The following is a 20,187-nucleotide window of genomic DNA, read 5'->3' as shown; positions in this document are numbered from 1 at the left end:
ATCTGTCGAAGTGCATATAAAGTAAACTTAGTATTTACTCAGCAGAAGGGAACTGTAATACTGTTGTATAAAGTAGGTAACCACCTATCTTATAGAGGTCTTTTTATGGACCTTTGAATTCTCACACTGTGCCTATACATTTACTTCTTAATGACTTTTGCTAAACTGTGATTGGCACAAGGGAAATACAAGATAAAAAAATAATTTTTATGTATGTTTGCCACCACATCTCGTGTTTAGAGCGGATTTAACAAGCTCCCAGGATGCAAAGCAAGAAACAGAGACTCCCTACCAATCCATATGAAAGATTCAAAGATTGAAACCATGTGTTAGCTACATGGCAAATAGCTGTTTTCACAGTGGAACTAGCCGACAGGCAGTGTTGCACTGTTAACAGGCGTTTCTTACACATGTCATTAACTATTTTCTCTGAAAAATACCACTGTATGGAGCAAATATTAAGTTCCCAACATGAGACGTACCTGAGGAAGTAGTGACTCCCCTCCCCAATCTCTCTCCCCGACACCCCTCCCCCCCCCCCCACCTCCCCTTCTTCTTCTTCTTCTTCTTCTTCGTAACAGCTTTATTTCATAATTTTTACCAACATGGTAAGGGGGTAGCAGCGATCTGTTCTTGATCATTTAGAAAAAAAAAACAAAAAAAAACAGCCAAGCTCACAGATTACCTCATCTATTAAAATGACTGGTTTTACCACATTTAAAAGACCATCATCAGATTATGAGCACCATTTGCTTGGATCTGGCAGCACTGTGAACAGCTGTGTATGGTCACAGCCGTGGCTGCAGTTATTGTGACCATATCCAGCTGTTCACTATGTCACTAACTCTAGGAAAATGGTGTTCTTAGTCTGAAGATGGCCATTTAAATGTGCCAATTTGATAAATGAGATATTCTGCAATCCTGACTTTTTTTCTAATTGAGCATTCTTTAACTTTACTATTTTAAATTCCTGGCAAAAATAAGTAACAGTCAGTGGAACAGCCAAGTTTTATGACTTTTCATGATTAGCTCATTTAGTTTTGTTAAATTATACTTTAACTTACTCCACATCCCTGAAAGTTCTCCTTGATGTGATCTATATGTCACAATGGGTGGAGGAATCAAGTCGGATATCTCCTTTCTTTGTAAATTAGGTTTTGGTAGTGATGGTTCTGAGCCAGCAGTTTGGCCTCAAAACTACTACAAGAAAATAATAATAATAATAATTATTATTATTAATTAATAATTAAAATTTTTAACAGAACAACAACTAGCTGATCAGATCTGTGTAATAATAAAAAATAACAGGACACCCCAGTCAGAATTAGAAAACATCAAACAACAAGTACAACAAATACTGGAACAAAATAATGTGCAATCAGAAGAAGAAGAAGAAGAAGAAGAAAATACAGTAATGGACTTAAACATCCCAGAGCAAACAAACAAAGACCAACACGCATCAATTAAACAATCAGAGGAAAACGAAATCTCAAGACATCCACCAGAACAAGCACAAATAGAACACGAAGAGATGCACGTGTTAGATATATAAGAGAAATTTCAGCTGACATATATAGAATACAAAGACACAAATACAGACATCAGACCATTCTTGCATAGACCTCCAAATAACCCACAAGTCGAAACAACAATAAAAACTATCAACACAATCATACACAACAAAATAAATGAAAACACAACTATGGAAGAATTACAACTACTGGTTTATATAGGAGCACTCACTACACTAAAAATACACACTAGGCAGAGATCAGAACAAACCAACACACAGAAGAAACCCACAAAACCAGCATGGCAACACAGGCTACAGATAAGAATAGAAAAACTGAGAAAAGACATCGGACAGCTAACACAATTTATAAGAAACGAAATGTCAGAAAAAAACGAAAAAGGTTAGGTAAAATCTCACAACAAGAAGCAATAGAGCAACTAGATGAAAAGAAGCAGAAATTACAAGCATTGGCCAAACGACTTGGAAGATACCATAAAAGTGAAAATAGAAGGAAACAAAACCAAAGATTCAACACAAACCAAAAGAGATTTTTACCAAACAATAGATAACACACATTAAAATAGACAATCCACCAAACATAACAGACATGGAACACTTCTGGAGCAACATATGGTCAAACCCGGTACAACATAACGAACATGCACGATGGATACAAGCAGAAACACACACATACAAGATGATACCACAAATGCCTGAAGTGATAATTTTGCAACATGAAGTCACCCAAGCAATTAATTCTACACACAATTGGAAAGCCCCCGGAAATGATAAAATAGCAAATTACTGGCTAAAGAAGTTCACCTCAACACATTCACATCTAACTAAATTATTTAACAGTTACATTGCAGACCCATACACATTCCCTGATACACTTACGCATGGAATAACTTATCTGAAACCTAAAGATCAAGCAGACACAGCAAACCCAGCTAAATATCGCCCCATAACATGCCTACCAACAATATACAAAATATTAACTACAGTCATTACACAGAAATTAATGACACATACAACACAGAACAAAATTATAAATGAACAACAAAAAGGCTGTTGCAAAGGAGCACGAGGATGTAAAGCGCAACTGATAATAGATACAGAGGTGACATATCAAGCTAAAACTAAACAAAGGTCGCTACACTACGCATACATTGATTACCAAAAAGCCTTTGATAGTGTACCCCACTCATGGTTACTACAGATATTGGAAATATACAAAGTAGATCCTAAATTGATACAGTTTCTAAACATAGTAATGAAAAACTGGAAAACCACACTTAATATCCAAACAAATTCAGATAACATCACATCACAGCCAATACAGATTAAGCGTGGAATATACCAAGGAGACTCATTAAGTCCTTTCTGGTTCTGCCTTGCCCTGAACCCACTATCCAACTTGCTACATAGTACAAATTATGGATATAATATTACTGGAACATACCCACACAAAATCACACATTTGCTATACATGGATGATCTAAAACTGCTGGCAGCAACCAATCAACAACTCAACCAATTACTAAAGATAACAGAATGATATAAATATGGCTTTTGGAACAGACAAATGTAAGAAAAATAGCATAGTCAAGGGAAAACACACTACACAAGAAGATTACATATTGGATAACCACAGCGACTGCATAGAAGCGATGGAAAAAATAGATGCCTATAAATATCTAGGATACAGACAAAAAATAGGAATAGATAATACAAATATTAGAGAAGAACTAAAAGAAAAATATAGACAAAGACTAACAAAAATACTGAAAACAGAATTGACAGCAAGAAACAAGACAAAAGCTATAAATACTTATGCCATACCAATATTGACCTACTCATTTGGAGTAGTGAAGTGGAGTAACACAGACCTAGAAGCACTCCATACACTTACACGATCACAATGCCACAAATGTAGAATACATCACATACATTCAGCAACAGAAAGATTCACATTAAGCAGAAAGGAAGGAGGAAGGGGATTTATCGACATAAAAAACCTACATTACGGACAGGTAGACAATTTAAGAAAATTCTTTCTAGAACGAGCAGAAACTAGCAAAATACACAAAGCAATCACTCATATAAATACATCGGCTACACCACTGCAATTTCATAACCACTTCTACAACCCTTTAGATCACATAACATCAACAGATACGAAGAAAGTAAATTGGGAAAAGAAAACACTACATGGCAAACACCCATATCATCTAACACAGCCACACATCGATCAAGATGCATCCAACACATGGCTAAGAAAAGGCAATATATACAGTGAGACAGAAGGATTCATGATTGCAATACAGGATCAAACAATAAACACCAGGCATTACAGCAAGCATATTATTAAAGATCCCAATACCACAACAGATAAATGCAGACTTTGCAAACAACAAATAGAAACAGTAGATCACATCACAAGCGGATGTACAATACTAGCAAATACAGAATACCCCAGAAGACATGACAATGTAGCAAAAATAATACATCAACAGCTTGCCTTACAACATAAACTTTTAAAACAACACGTTCCCACATACAAGTATGCACCACAAAATGTACTGGAGAATGATGAATACAAATTATACTGGAACAGAACCATTATAACAGATAAAACAACACCACATAACAAACCTGACATCATACTCACCAATAAAAAGAAGAAATTAACACAACTAATCGAAATATCCATACCCAATACAACAAATATACGGAAGAAAACAGGAGAAAAAATTTAAAAATACATCCAACTGGCTGAGGAAGTCAAGGACATGTTGACATTATACCATCAACTACAGGAGTCATACCACACAATATCCACCACTACATCAACGCAATACAGCTACATCCAAACGTATATATACAACTACAGAAATCTGTTATTATTGATTCATGTTCAATTACCCGAAGTTCCTAAACGCAATATAACATATACTATACAGTTAAAGGGAAGTCACGCTTGATCAATGTCCGCGTCCCTTTCCATTTTTAACCAGACATAACGACTGAGAAAGGAAATAAATAATAATAGTAGTAATAAACCTGATTTGGTCACAGAAAAATCAAACTTTAACCTCCGTGCCTAATGCTGTCTGCTAAATTGTTGAGGCTGTCAGCATGGGTAGGGTAGTAAAGGACTGTGCACGTCAATTTTTCCATCTTTCTTTTTTTGATATACAGGATGAGCACAAAGTCTTGCCCTGATTATAACCATTTATAACAGAATTTGTCATAATAAGTTACATTTGACACCATTACATAGGTTAGTATTACTTTGTTTGTTTGTTTGTTTGTTTGTTTTTGTTTTCAAGACCACTTACGTTAGTCAACCTCAATGTGTGCTCCCTTGGTAGCTCGGAGAATGTCGAGGTGGTATTCCAGTTCCTACCAAGTGTTTCATAACATGTGTTCTGTCACAGTACCCACAGCATCTTGTATCCTAGCCATCAGTTTGTCAACGTCAGCAACTGGTGTCTGGAGAGCGGGGTGGCCAGGGTGCTGGACCGTTCCTTCCCACCCCCCGATCTGGACATTACTCCCTTTCCAGACATTACACCCCTTGATTTTTTTCTGGAGCTGTATCAAGGACAGAGTCTTCGTCACACCAGTTGCTGACGTTGACAAACTGAAGGCTAGGATACAAGCTGCTGTGGGTACTGAGACAGAACACATGTTACGAAACACCTAGCAGGAACTGGAATACCGCCTCGACATTCTCTGAGCTACCAAGGGAGCACATGTTGAGGTTTACTAACGTAAGTGGTGGGGTTTTTTTTAAGTAACGGCAACCTATGTAACGGCACCAAATGTAACTTATGTCAAACAGTTATTCTGTTATAAATTTTTATAATCAGGGTAAGACTGTGCTCATCCTGTACATTTCTATAATTTAAAAGTATGAACATTTTACAGCAGAGATGATTAATTATAAATCAAATAAAAACTTCACAAAAAAAGGCACTCTGGTATTATCGTAACTTACCAGTAAATCTGTAATTTGGCCAGGGCTCATAGTCTTCCTTGTCATTTGGAGACAATCCCTCTGAAAAATAAATTGTAGTTTGATTATCTCACTTTCAGAATTGTCTTACACAGCTTTTCACATAACAGAAATACCAACTCAAGCTAACTAGGCGCCATGTAAAATACTAACGAACTAACAATGTTTGTACCAACCAGTCTTTATAAACTCAGAACATTCTTACAAAAAACAGAGGATCACCAATGGTACATAAGTTTGTATTTTCATTTACAGTTACAATACATGGGAAGATCAAATAAGCTGCAAAATGAAGCTAGCTCTAATTATTAGGAGGCCAATTACGTATGCATTTTCATATTGTTTAAGACAATTACTTAACACCAATGAAACACATTTTTCATGTATAAAACACCATACCACATGTAAAATTCACATTATGTTTGTATGAGGTACTGGAAAAAGGTGGGGGAGGGGGGATTGGATAGGGGTGAGGTTTGGAGGACTGGGGTAGAGAAGATGGACAGTGGGCAGAATCCAAGAAAAAGCATAATATTAATTCCATAGCTTTGGTATAGCCTGATAATTAGAAGAGCCACACTCTTTTATAAATTTAAAGGCCAAATCAGCTGTGGTTTAAAAGTATTCAAAGCAGTACCTCACTGCATCTTAGTAGCAAAAACATTTATATGAGGCATCGAGGCAAAGAGCCAGAGCTATGAAAATAGTAAAGTCATAACTAACTTTAACCCTAGCATTACCAACGTATTTTTTGTTACATTTAATACCAACGGGGGGGGCCTCAAAGGCCCATAAAGAATACCACAATTTATTTTATCATAAATCAAGTTTATTTACTTCTGATACCTCTAATAACAATTCAAAATGCTTAGACATTGTTTTTGTATACTGGATAATAAAAGATGTTATTATAATAGGAATAAAATGAACAAATCACGAGATTCAGTTTATATATTTTTTGGAATAATGTTTCAAAATAGTGTTTTCTTATAAAAACGACTTTTTTTAATTCGATACACTACATGAAGCAAACAAAATTTACTGTCTCATTCTGCAACGCATTTTTCACACAACACTGTCTACCTGCAGTGTTTCCCACAGACGTGTTTGTGGCACTGAGAGCAGGTAACAGTTGACTTTCCCAGCTTGTTGTACTTGATCTTTTTAGATGCAGCTTCTTGGCAGCATAGGTGGCACCGTCCACGTGTTCCTGGTTCTGCTGTTGAGGATGATGGTTCTACAGAGCAGCTGAGCTTCCGTTGTGTGATGCTTTCCATTGCCATTATTACTGGCTTCTGAAGTCCATACAAATTTTGTGCCCGTTTATCTACTTGAGATCTTATTAGTTCGAGACCTAAGTTAGTGATAAAAACTCTTCTGCGGTTTAGCAAATTCTTTTTCCAATTCGGAAAGTTGAGGAGGAAGAGTGAATATGCATTTATTGCTGCTATGTCAATGAGTGTGTAGAAGAGGGACAAAGGCCATCTTCTTGTTCCTCTCTTTGTGCTGTAGTGTCTTGCCATCTGGTCTATGGTGTCCACGCCTCCCTTTGTAGAATTATAAAAAAGATTTATGTTAGTCTTTTTTGAGTCTTCATTCAACACCCCTTCTGAGTGATAAGTTGAAAGCATCAACAGCAGTCGTTTTGGCTTCTCGCGGACTAGCATTGATGCAAGAGTAACTGGTGGCCTCTGTGTCTGAGGGTCAGTATAAGCAAAGATGGAAGAGTGTAAACTGCGGCCAGTTGTAGTCTTCAGCTCTTCAGGTATGTGTCGTCTGTTAGACTGTAGGGTGCCAACAAGTGTGAGGTGAAAATCATTCCATAGAGTCTCAGCAAGCTCCACTGAAGTATAGTACCGATCTGTGGTAACATTACGGCCAGATTTTTCAATAGGTTTTATTAGTCTCTTTACAATTTCCATCGGTCCATTTGAATGCTGTGTATTTCCTGACTTGCCTGTATAGATGTCCATGCTGATCACATATCTAGTCTCAGAATCAGACAGCATTCGAATTAGAATGCCGTATTTTCCAGGTTTTTCTTTTAGAAACACCTTGAATGGACAGCGACCACGGAACAAAGACAACATCTCATCCACTGTTGTATGTAGACCAGGAATGAAATACAATGGAAGTGAAGAATTGAAGCTTTCAAAAATTTCCCTCATTGGAGCAAACTTGTCAGTCTGGCGATGAATTTCTCTTGTGTTCTTATCATCAAACCTCAATATTTTAGTCAATTCGAAAAATCGGGTCCGACTCATTGATCCATAGTACACTTGTCGGCCCTGAAGCAAAGACCATAAATCTTGGACAGGTATCTTATTGTCATGATTTGAACCCATGATTAGCAAGAGTCCTATATAACAAAATAACTCATCTTCATCTGTGTGCTGAATACCTAGTCGAGAAGCCTCTTCATTTGAGTGTAGTTTTATTAGATTCATAATTTGAGGTGTAAAAAAGAGCTCTATAGCCTCTTTCGGAGACGCAATTCTTCCTTGTTGTCCTAGCCCCATTCTTTCTCGCACTATATTTTGTACAGAACGCCGATATTGTCGAGATGGCTTCGTAATATACTCTCGTCCACTTTTTGCAATGAATTTATCACATTCCGTATCATTATCATCTGGTGGATTGGCTTCAACCTCATCTTCATTCTCAGACGATGAATCAGTTCTAATTTCTTCCACATCATCATCCACTTCACTTTCCTCTAAATCTGATTCGTACAAAACTTCTTCTAGCACTCTTTCAATGGAACTATCACGTAAACGATGTCTACTCATGTTGCTGGTTCAACAGCAGCAGAAACACTGAAAATAACAATGGTCCGCTTCATAATAATATGTCTGAAGGCAACAATGCCAAAATTCGTTTCATGGTAAGAATTTGAAACGAGAGACTCAACCTCATAAATCTTTCCTTGCTATTACCAACGGGTGGGCTTCTAAGGCCCACAGAGAATTAAATCAAGTAAATGAATTTTAATTACATTTTTATTCCGAAATTCTGTAATGACTCAATAGTACATTCAATAACGAACAATTACCTTTGCTTTCAAGTTCATATATCAAAGGGTGTGGATACAACGAAAAACTGAGTCAGTGGGCCTACGAGGCCCCCCCCGTTGGTAATGCTAGGGTTAAGGTTGGTTTGAACACCAATATACTTTATTGAACCTTTAGGAAGGGATGGAGAAGGAAATCTGCTGTGCCCTGTCAAATGAAACACCCTGGCATTTTCCTGAAGTGATTTAGGGAAATCACGAAAAACCTAAATCAGGATGGCCGGACGCGGGTTTGAACTGTCATCATCCTGAATGTGAGTCCAGTGTGCTTACCACTGTGCAACCTCACTTGGTCTTTATTGAATCTACATCTATAACCATACTCTGCAAACCACTGTGAAGTGCATGGCAGGAGTTAAGTCCTATTGTACCAGTTATTAGGGCTTCTTTCCATTCCATTCATGTATGGAGTGTGAGAATACTTTAAATGCCTCTGTGTGTGCTGTAATTAAATTAACATTATTCTAATGATCCCTAAGGGAGCAATACATAGGGGGTTGTGGTATATTCCTCGAGTCGTCATTCTGAACCAGTTCTTGATACTTTGAAAGTAGGCTTTTTAGGAACCGTTGCATCTATTTTAAGGTGTCCACCACTTCAATTTCTTCAGTATCTCTGACATTTTCTCATGTGTCAGACTAACCTGAGACCATTCACATTGCCTTTCTTTATATATTTGCAATATTACCTGTTAGTCCTATTTGTTATGGCTCCCACATACTTGAGCAATGTTGTAAGCTTGGTCACATGAGTAATTTGTAAGCACTTTCCTTTACAGACTGAATGAATTTCTCTAGTATTCTACCAATGAAAAGCAGAAGTCTGCATCTACTTGAGCTGTGACTGAACCCCCAGAAAGTATTACATCTAGGTATTTGTATGAGTTGACTGATTCCAACTGTGACTCACTGCTCCTGTAGTTGTAGGATACTACATGAAGTTTGTCTATTAACAAAGTTTCAAGAATTGGGTTTCAATGATTACTCTAGGGATATACCATAACCCCCGCCTACTGCTCACACAGGGATCATGAGAATAAGATTACAATAAGTGTTGCATGCGAAGAGACATTTAAACAATAATTCTTCCCACACTTCATACGTGAGTGGAACAGGAAGAGACCCTAATAACCGGTACAATGGGACATACCCTCTGCCATGCACCTCACGGCGGTTTGCATAGTATAGACATAGATTACGGTCAAAATAAGGGCTAAATCATCAACAAATTTTGTACAGAACCTAATAGGGATGCAATCGCACCCTAGGGCTTTGTTCTGTTTTAGTGATTTCAGCTGTTTCTTAACACCACTGAAACACAACTACATCACTCATCTTTGCAGTGGTGCACAAATCAAATTGGGGTAATACCCCTCAGTTTTCATTTATAAATAAATGTTAAAAAACTGATTTTTCTTTTTTTTTTTGTTTAAAAGAGGAGGGCAGGGACCAAACTGCTAAGTCACCAGTCCCTCATTCCGATTAAAATAATTCCACTAAGGTGGGAGTAATAGAAAACACAGGTGGAAGAAAGGAGAAACTACAAGAATGACAGAGGGGCAACAAACACTAAAATGGACAAAATCGGACAAGAAAACGAGAGAGAGAGAGAGAGAGAGAGAGAGAGAGAGAGAGAGAGAGACAGACAGACACAAGAAACATGTACAAGAGATCAAAACAAAAGAGCAGATTATCATGATGGGCTGACCATGAGAATAAAAAGGAGAAGCCAGCCACTCTGCAACACATTAAAACCTCCACCCTAAAAGCACCAGAATGAAGGACACAGAGGGACAAAGGACATGTGCTAAAACTTAGATCAAATGATAAAACCCACACTCATGAATAAAATGTAAAACTATATCTGCTGTTGAGGCATTGTTGCCCAACACCAAAGGTAGAGTGCTGGGAAGGTTACAAGTCCATTGCAGAACAGCTAAAAGTGGGCAGTCCAGCAAGACGTGGACAACAGTCTCTTGTGAGCCACAGTGACACCGAGATGGGTCCTCGCGACAGAGGAGGTAGCCATGTGATAGCCACATACAGCCTATGGGGAGCTGGCAGAGAACCACAGACTCCCTCCCTGTGAGAGGCCCGAATGAAGGTCTTCCACACATTTGTAGTCTCCTTAAGGGCACGCAGTTTGTTGTGCATACAGAGATTATACCATTCAGTCTCCCAAAGCTGAAAAACCTAGCAGCGTAATAATGATTGCAGGTCAGTTACGGGGATGCCAATCTCCAGAAGCGGTTCCTGTGTAGCCTGTTTGGCCAGTCTTTTTTTTTTGTGGTTTTAGGGCGCACAACTACAGTGGTCATTAGCGCCCATTTTGTTTGGCCAGCCTGTCGGCAAGTTCATTTCCTGTGATTCCAATGTGGCCTGGGGTCCACACAAACACCAAGAAACGACTGGACTGTTCCAGGGCACAGAGGGACTCTTGGGTAGTCGCAACCAATGGCTGGCAGGGGTAGTACTGGTCGATAGCTTGTAGGCCGCTCAAGGAGTCAGTACTGACAAGAAATTGCTAGGGCATGAGTGGATGTGCTCAAGAGCACAAGAAATGGTCACCAATCTGCAGTGAAAGCACTGCATCCATTGGCAAGGAGTGCTGTTCAATATGTGCTCCATGAAAATACACAAAGCCAACGTGACCATCAGCCACTTATAGGTTGGTGTCAACCACTTCATGGCCCTGGTACATGTCAAGAATCAAGAGAAAGTGACAGCGGAGAGCCGCAGGGTTAACTGAGCCCTTAGGGCCATGCGAAAGGTCCAGGCGAAGTTGCGGCCTAGGTGTACACCATGGAGGTGTACATGAATGGACCTCGAGTAAGTGTGGTAAAGGCAAGGACTCCACTCTAGACAAAAGAGATTGGATGTGAACCGCAATCGTAAGACCTGAGTTGGGCCACCAATACAGGAGATGAACTGCCGTGGATGGGAAAAGGAGACAATAATTCGGATGCTCAGGAGAACTACAAATGTGCATAACGTAACCAGCGAGCAGTTGTGCATGCCTAACCTCCAATGGAGGGACTCTGGCCTCCACCAAGAAGTTGGTCACTGGACTGGTCCTAAAAGCTACTGTCGCCAGTCTAACGCCAGATGGGTGCACTGGGTCACGTAAACACAACGCTGAGGGCACAGCCGAACCATGAAACAAACTCCCATATCCAAGGCTGGAAACTCCCATATCCAAGGCTGGATTGAACAAAGTCTGTGTAGAGCTGCAGCAGTGTAGATCAATCTGCACCCCAGATGGTGTTGCTCAGGCAGCGGAGGGCATTGGGGTGCTGCCAGCACTTCTGCTTACACTAACAAAGATAAGGAAGCCAGTCCTAATAATCGGTATGCCTCCACTACAGTGAGCGGTACGTCATTAAGGTAAAGTTCTGATTTCGGATGAATGGTACGATCCCAACAGAAGTGCATGACACACGACTTCACGGCTGAAAACTGGAAGCCGTGGGCTTGAGTCCATGACTGCGTCCTGTGGATGTCTCCCTGAAGGTGCCACTCAGGAACACTAGTGCTGGAGGAGCAGTACAAAATGCAGAAGTCGTCTGCATACAGAGAAGGTGAGACAGATGGCCTGACAGCTGCTGCTAGACCACTAAAAATAGATACACTCAATACAGAGCCCTGCGGGACCCCATTCTCCTGGATATGGGAAAGTATGGGAGACACCAACTGGGATATGGAAAGTACAGAACAATAGGAAATTTTGGATAAAAATTGGGAGTAGGCCCCAGATACCCCACTCACATAATGTTGCAAGGATATGATGTTGCCAGGTCATGTAGTGCCTGGCATGGAGCCAGTAGGCAATGTGACTCCAGGACCCAACACAACCACCGACTTACCATGCACTCTAAGAGCTTACACAGAACACTGGTGAGGCTTATGGGCCGATAGCTGTACACATCAAGTGGGTATTTGCTGGGTTTGAGCATTGGAATGATGGTGCTCTCCTGCCATTGGGATGGAAAGACACCACCACACCAGATCCGGTTAAAGATGACAAGGAGATGTCACTTGCAGTCGGACGAGAGATGTTTGATCATCTGACTGTGGATCTGATCTGGCCCAGGAGCTGTGTCGGAGCAATGTGCAAGGGTGCTGAGGAGCTCCCATTCTGTAAATGGAGCATTATAGGGTTCACTGTGATGTCCAGTGAACGAGAGGGCTTTCCTTGCCATCTACCGTTTGAGGGTGCGAAAGGCTGGGAGATAATTCTCCGACACGGAGGCTCAAGCAAAGTGCTCGACAATTGCGTTTGTGTCGATAGATAACACACCATTGATATTAATGCCAGTAACACACGTTGGGGTCTGGTACCTACAAACACGTCTGATCTTCGTCCAGACTTGGGAAGGTGACGTATGGCAACCAATGATCGAGACATACCTCTCCTGACATTCCCATTTCCATTTGTTTATAAGCCGGTGAACGCGGGCACAGAGCAGTTTAAAAGCTATTAGGTGCTCTAGGGAAGGGTGCAGCTTATGTCGCTGTAGAGTTCACTGACACTCTTTAATGGCCTCAGCTATATCTGGTGACCACCAAGGTACTGACTTTTGCTGGGGGCACCCTAAAGAACAAGGGATCGTGCTTTCCGCCACAGAAATGGTCGTTCTAGTGACCTGCTCAACTACCACAATGGTGGTACCGTGTGGGGGAGATTCAAAGGTGACAGTAGGGGTGAAAGCTTCACAGTCTGCCTTGCTTAAAGCCCGTCTTGGGAGAATGGTGCGGGTGGATTGACAGGACGATGGGAAAGTGTTCACTACCACAAAAGTCATCGGGGCTCTCCAGTGGACAAATGGGAGAAGTCCTAGGCTACAGAGGGATAAACCAATGGCCGAATAAGTGCCATGAGCCACACTGAAATGAGTGGGGCCTCAGTATTTAAGAGGCAGAGGTCGAGTTGAAACAGGAAAGTTTCGACATCGACCTCAGCCAGTAAGCACAATGCCATCCCACAAGGGGTTACGGGCATTAAAATTTCTCAAAGTACAAAAGGTTTAAGGAGTTGATCAACCACTGCAGCCAACGCGTTCAGGGGTACTGCACCATCTGGACGAAGATATACGTTGCAGACAGCTATTTCCGGCAGCGTCCTTATCCTGACAGCCACAGCTTCAAGCAAGGTTTGAAGGGGGCACATGTTCACTGCATACCTTGATCAGGACAGACACAAACTCCACTTGACACTTTATTATAGTCACAATGGTTCTTTTAATAGCCACAAAAGGCAGGGGTTCGCATTGCTAGGAACCAGGTTTCCTGGAGGGCAATGCAGAAATCAGGTGTAAAGGGTAACTGTTGCCATAGCTCAGCCAGGTGGTGGAAAAAACCGCAACAATTCCACTGGAGGATGATGATGATGATATCGTGAGGCTAGGAAGGCAGGAAGCATGCAAGGAGGCAGGTTATGCCTCAGGGTCACCTGCTGTCACCGATTGAGTATTTGTATTCTTTCCTATTGTGGATGAGGCATCAGTGAGATCCGTGTCCTGAGGGGACACTGAGGTCTCCATTTCATCCGAAGGTGCAGAATTGGTAGGGAGTGTTGGAGCCACCGGAGGGTCCTTTTTCTTAGCAGACTTCTTTGTTTGCTTGCCCTCTTGCTTCTCTTTAGGTGCTTGCTGGGAGGACTTCTCCGAAGTAGCTTCAGGAAGAGGAAGACCGTGAAGCTCTTCGTCCAGCAGCTTTTGGCTCCTTTAGCGACTGGCAAGTGTCTGCTGTGGCATTAGTGGAGACCTTGGAAGAGAGGGTCACAATGGACACCTTCCGCATGAGAGGAGCCAGAGGAGGCTTCTCTGACTGGGGGATGGGACCAATGTCCTCTGCATTTGGGGGGGGGGGGGGGGGGCTTTGCTCCCGAAGTATGTACATTGGGAGCAACGGAAGGAGCTTTACCCCTTACCACCAAGGGGGCAGAAGTATTCTGGAGGCCCAGTGGGCCCACTGTTTGTGGCACCGAGTGTGGTATGATTGGTACTTGTGATGGCAATGGTAACGTAGCTGCAGCACACGTAGATGTCAACCAAATGGGGTGTAATCATTCAAACTTATGTTTAGCCTCTTGGTAAGTCAACAGGTCCAGGGTCTTGTACCCCACAATTTTCCCCTCCTTCTGTTGTACTGTGCAGTCTGGCAAGCAGAGGGAGTGCTGCTCTCTGCAATTGGTACAAGCGGGTGGAGGCACACAGGAATTTTATGGATGTAGTGGACGTCCACAGTCTCGACATGGGGCATCGGAAGTGCAGCAGGAAGGTATGTGCCCAAATTTCCAGCACTTAAAGCATCGCATAGGGAGAGGGTGGTATTGTGTAACGTCACAGTGGTAAACCATCACCTTGACCTTTTCAGGCAATGAATCTCCCTCAAACGCCAAGATGAAGGCGCCGGTAGCAACCCTGTTGTCTTTGGGTCCCCTGTAAATGGTCGCAGAGCTCGTCGTCTGACTGAAAGAGGAGGTTGCGATGGAAAATAATCCCCTGGACCATGTTTAGGCTTTTATGGGGAGTGACAGAAACAGGAATATTACCCAGATGGTCACAAGCGATAAACTTCCGGGATTGGGCTGGGGATGCTGTCTGAATCAAGACTGCACTGCTTCTAATTATGGACAGCACTATCACTTCCTCAAACTTATCCTCAAACTGTTCAACAACAAATTGAGGCTTTGTAGGTAGAAAGGAGTCCCCGTCCATTCTGCTACAGACTGAATACCGATGCAAATATGGCTCTCTTCTTTCTGTAGCCCTACATTCCTCCCACGGCATAGAGAAGGAGGGAAATGATTTAGGGTCATATCTGTTAGCATTGTACTCGATCTTGCCCTTCTTGGAGACTGCTGGCGTCGTACGGTCACCAGCAAGAGATGACTTAGTCCACTTCATTGCAGGTCATCCGCCCTGATGCCACCCAGCCACAGCAAAGATCACCTGGCATGATGGCCGTTACCAGACGTACTGATGCCCCAGGAAGACAGGCATCTACTCCTTGGCAAATGTGGAGAGTTTACAGCTCAAGCATCAGCAGTGCGATCCCTGTGTTGTCAGGGGGCTACCACCAAATGGATACAGGATGGCCCCACCACAACGGACTGGCTACTATGCTGAATATTGGGTGCAGAGAAATCCAATATTGTCATGTGGGGCGAAAGAGGACAGGAGACAATGCACGAAGATGACATACCCTGGAAAGTGTCCTCGCCCAAATAGTTGAATTGCAGGTGGGGATGCAAAGCCATGACAAAAGGTTCAGGAGATTGAATCTAAGGGCACTACAGATAACTCGTGCGTCACATAAGGCGTCCTTCCCCATACAGCCCGCACTCCTGTAGAATTTGGAAAGTGGCAGGTCACACTATAAAATGGGACCTGAACTTTTAGGGCCAATAAGTATGAGACTCCTTTTAGTCACCTCTTACGACAAGCAGGGATGCCTCGGGCCTATTCGAACCCCCAGACCAGCAGGGGGAGATTGTTTTGTTTTGTTTTGTTTTCGGGTGCAAAAACAACTGAGGTCATACACACCCAAGTCAAAACTACAGAACACGAAGACAGAGAGGAGTTAAAAAATGACACAAAAGAAGACAGCTAAAAGCAGGGACGTGGAGAAAGGGGTACGAAAGACATCATACAGAAACGGAGGTCCAAAACTAAAAATTAAATGACCATCATACTGCTTTGACGGATAAACAGTACAATGCGATCGACAGCCCGCACGCCAGTTGCTAAAAATGCTGACAATTCGTGTGGCAAACCCAAGCGGGAAAGTAAATGATTAAAAAATGGGCATTCCGCCAGTTAAAACTTGTACACAGTGTGTACTAAGTGGTGGAGGAGTGCCATTTATCAAAAGACCATGCCTAAAAAGGCAGTGCCCAATACGCAACCTAGGTAAAATGACCTCCTCCTGGCAGGAGGGGCGAGAGGAAGTCGTCCAAGGCTTAATAATCCAGAGGTTATTCCCATGAAGAAAGGACCAATGGCAATGCCAAAGGGACTCCACCTCCTGACAGACGCCAACACAGACATCATTGGAGGGAACATGGGAACTAGTGGGCTGAAGTACGAGGATTGCAGCCTTGGCAGCAGTGTCAGCAGCCTCGTTTCCTGGCAGACCGACATGACCAGGAACCAACATAATCACACAGTGGGTTGACCACAGAGTGAGCAAGTGACAGTTTACCTAGACCCGTTACACTAAGGGATGGACAGTGTACAGCGCACAGACTTTGAAGGGTGCTGACAGAGTGAGCAGAGGACAATTGAAAAGTCTGTTGCCAGACGTACTCTGTGGCTTGATAAAGGTGAAGAGCTCAGCTGTAAATACTGAGCAGTGTGCCAGAAGCCAATACGAAAGACACGAGTGCCAATGACGAAGGCACACCCGACACCATGGTCAATCTGAGAGCCATCAGTGTACACAAAAGTACTATCACAAAGTTCCATGTGAAGGTCATGAAACTGAAGGCAATAGAGCGATGGTTGGTTGGTTGGTTGTTTGAGGTTAAAGGGACCAAACAGCAAGGTCATCAGTCCCTTGTTTCAAATAGACTCCATTCTGCTAACAGGACATCTCAGTATAGTCAGAAAAATAAAACGGAAAAAGGGGAAACGTAAAAGGGCAGTCACGTTGTCATTAGTAAAAAACAAATGAGGGAAGTTGGCAAGAGAACGAACCCAACACTATGCTGAAGCAGCATAGGCAAGACCACCTGTGACTTAAAAGGTACAACTGCTATAATGCAGAAAGTACGCATGGGAATAGAAAAACTAACCAAGCCTTAAAAAGAAGGGGTAAAACAGAGTAAAAGGGAAAGAAAAGAGGATTCCGGTCAGGGAGGTGAATCGGGAATCTCTGAACACTGCCTACAGTGGGAGACACCCAAACACTCACCGCCCTGCCCCAACACCAGAGGGAGATTAAAAACTTTAAAACTGAGAATAAAAACCACTCTCCTGGAGGAAACCTAGAACCAGAGAGACCATCCGGGAATCGTCAGCCAACATCAAAGGTAAAGTGTGGGGGAGTCTGTACTTAGCACGCAGAGCCAAAAGAAGGGGGCATTCAACCAAAATGTGGGCCACTGACTGGAAGGCTCCACAACCACATAGCGGGGGTGGCTCATCACGCAAAAGGAAACCATGGGTCAGCCTGGTATGGCCAATGCGGAGACGACACAGTGTGGTCGAGTCCTTGCGGGAGAGGCTAAAGGAAGAACGCCATGGGCCTGGATTCACCTTAATGGCACGAAGTTTATTAGACAGTGGAGTAGCCTCCCAAGAATTGGCCCATGACTGTGCAAAGTGGGATTTGATGTGAAGCCGTAAATCCGCTGCAGGAGGGGTTACAGAAAACGGGGGGTAAGTAACTGCTCCCCCAGCCAAACGATCAGCGAGCTCGTTACCCGGGATACCCACATGGCCCGGGACCCATAGGAAGTCAATGGAACAAGCAGCACGGTGAAGATCAGCGAGATGGTCATGGATGGCAGAGACCAAGGGATGGCGCGAAAAACACCGGTCAATAGCAAGAAGGCCACTCATCGAGTCCGTACATAACAAAACGCGGTTGTGTTGGGATTGTTTAATAAAGGTAAGGGCCCGGGAAATTGCCATCAATTCCGCAGTAAACACCCCACATGAGGGTGGCAGTAGATGATTTTCCGTTCCAACAAAGGACGTGAAGGCATACCCAACATGATCAGCAGATTTAGAGCCATCAGTGTAAAAAACAACAGCATCCCGAAACTCCCACAAAATTTGGCGGAAAAAGGAACGGAACACCACCGGGGGGATGGAATCTTTCGGACCGCGGCGGAGATCCATCCGAATTCGAGGCCGAGGAACTAACCAAGGAGGGGTGGAGGGGAGGGAGCGAGGAAGACAGGACAAAGAAGGAAGCCGAAAATCACGGTTAAGAGACGCAAGGCGCAGCCCAACCGGTAAACCCGCCCGAGGGCGGGAGCCAGGCGGGCGACGTCCATGGTCTGGGAATAGGATAGAATAGGAAGGATGAGCGGGAGAAGAACGGATAGTAAGGGCATAAGACACCAGAAGCTGGGACCGCCGAACAGAAAGGGGGGGGATCCCAGCTTCAACCAGGAGACTATCAACAGGGCTAGTAGGGAAGGCACCGGTGGCCAAACGGATACCACGACGGTGGACTGGATCCAGCACGTGCAGCGTGGAAGGAGCAGCTGAACCATAAACTTGACAACCATAGTCCAAACGTGACAGAACTAGATCACGATAAAGACGGAGGAGGAGGGAACGGTCCGCACCCCAAGAGGAGTGGGCAAGGAAGCGAAGGACATTGAGTTTACGGAAACATCCTACCTTCAGGAGTCTGATATGGGGCAGCCAAGTGAGCTTGTTGTCGAAAAGAAGACCTAGGAAACGAAACTGTGGAACCACAGGCAATCTGTGTGCAGCGAGATAGAGCTCTGGATCAGGGTGGACCGTAGTACGGCGACAGAAGTGGACCACCCGCGATTTTAAAGGAGAGAATTGAAACCCGTGTGAGAGGGTCCATGCAGAGGCACGCCGTATAGCCACCTGGAGCTGCCGCTCTGCAGATGGCATCGAGGAGTAACTAACCCAAATGCAGAAATCATCCACATACAGGGCAGGGGCGACCAAGGGACCGACAGAGGCCACAAGTCCATCGATAGCAATGAGGAAAAGAAGGACACTCAAGACAGAACCCTGTGGGATGCCCGTCTCCTGGGTCCGTGGAGAACTAAAAGCAGTACCAACTCGAACTCTGAATGACCGATGGATCAGGAACTGGCGGATAAAAATCGGGAGTGGGCCCCGAAGACCCCACTGATGAAGGGTTAGTAAGATGTGATGGCGCCAGGCCGTGTCATAGGCCTTGCGAAGGTCAAAAAACACTGCAACCAAATGGCGGCGCTGGGAAAAAGCCTGCCGAACTGCAGATTCCAAGCGAAGTAAATGATCGATTGGAGATCGTCCCTCTTGAAAGCCACACTGGTAAGGGGACAATAGATCCCGAGATTCGAGGACCCAAGTGAGCCGACGGGCAACCAGCCGTTCAAGTAACTTACAACCAACATTGGTCAAACTAATTGGCCGATAGCTGTCAAGAGATAGGGGGTTCTGACCAGGCTTAAGGACAGGAACCACAATGCTATCCCTCCACTGAGAAGGGAAGTCACCCTGGAGCCAGGTACGGTTAAACACCCGAAGAAGATGGTGCCGTTGTGGAGCACTGAGATGTTGAAGCAGCTGGTTATGAATGGAATCTGGGCCAGGGGCCGTATCATGAGAAGAAGATAGAGCAGAAAGAAATTCCCATTCAGTGAAAGGTTCGTTGTAAGATTCTGACTCACAAGTGGTGAAACATAAGGTGACAGCTTCAGCCTGCTGTTTTTGATGAAGGAAAGCAGCTGGGTAGGAGGCCGACGCTGATGCCACTGCAAAATGGGTCGCAAGCTGTTCTGCGAGAACTAATGGGTCCGTACAAATGCCATCTGGGAGGTGAAGGCCTGGGAGGGTGGACTGCCGATGGCAACCTTGGAGAGAGCGAAGTGTAGCCCATA

The 20,187-nt window shown here is 43.5% G+C and overlaps 1 protein-coding gene across 1 annotated transcript in view; it reads right to left on the bottom strand.

Annotated features, from left to right (window-relative positions):
• Nucleotides 1–20,187, bottom strand: part of LOC124602474 (methionine aminopeptidase 1) — a 114,710-nt gene that overhangs the window by 78,889 nt on the left and 15,634 nt on the right. Inside the window, exon 3 of the mRNA XM_047136323.1 lies at nucleotides 5,517–5,576. Coding sequence (XP_046992279.1) covers nucleotides 5,517–5,576 — 60 coding nt within the window. The remainder of the gene's footprint in view (nucleotides 1–5,516; nucleotides 5,577–20,187) is intronic.

The sequence above is a fragment of the Schistocerca americana genome, chromosome 1 (assembly GCF_021461395.2).
Source record: "Schistocerca americana isolate TAMUIC-IGC-003095 chromosome 1, iqSchAmer2.1, whole genome shotgun sequence".
In the NCBI taxonomy this organism is placed as follows: Eukaryota; Metazoa; Arthropoda; class Insecta; order Orthoptera; family Acrididae; genus Schistocerca; species Schistocerca americana.
The sequence above is the reverse complement of the archived record's forward strand: the minus strand, read 5'-3'. Positions and strand labels throughout refer to the sequence as shown.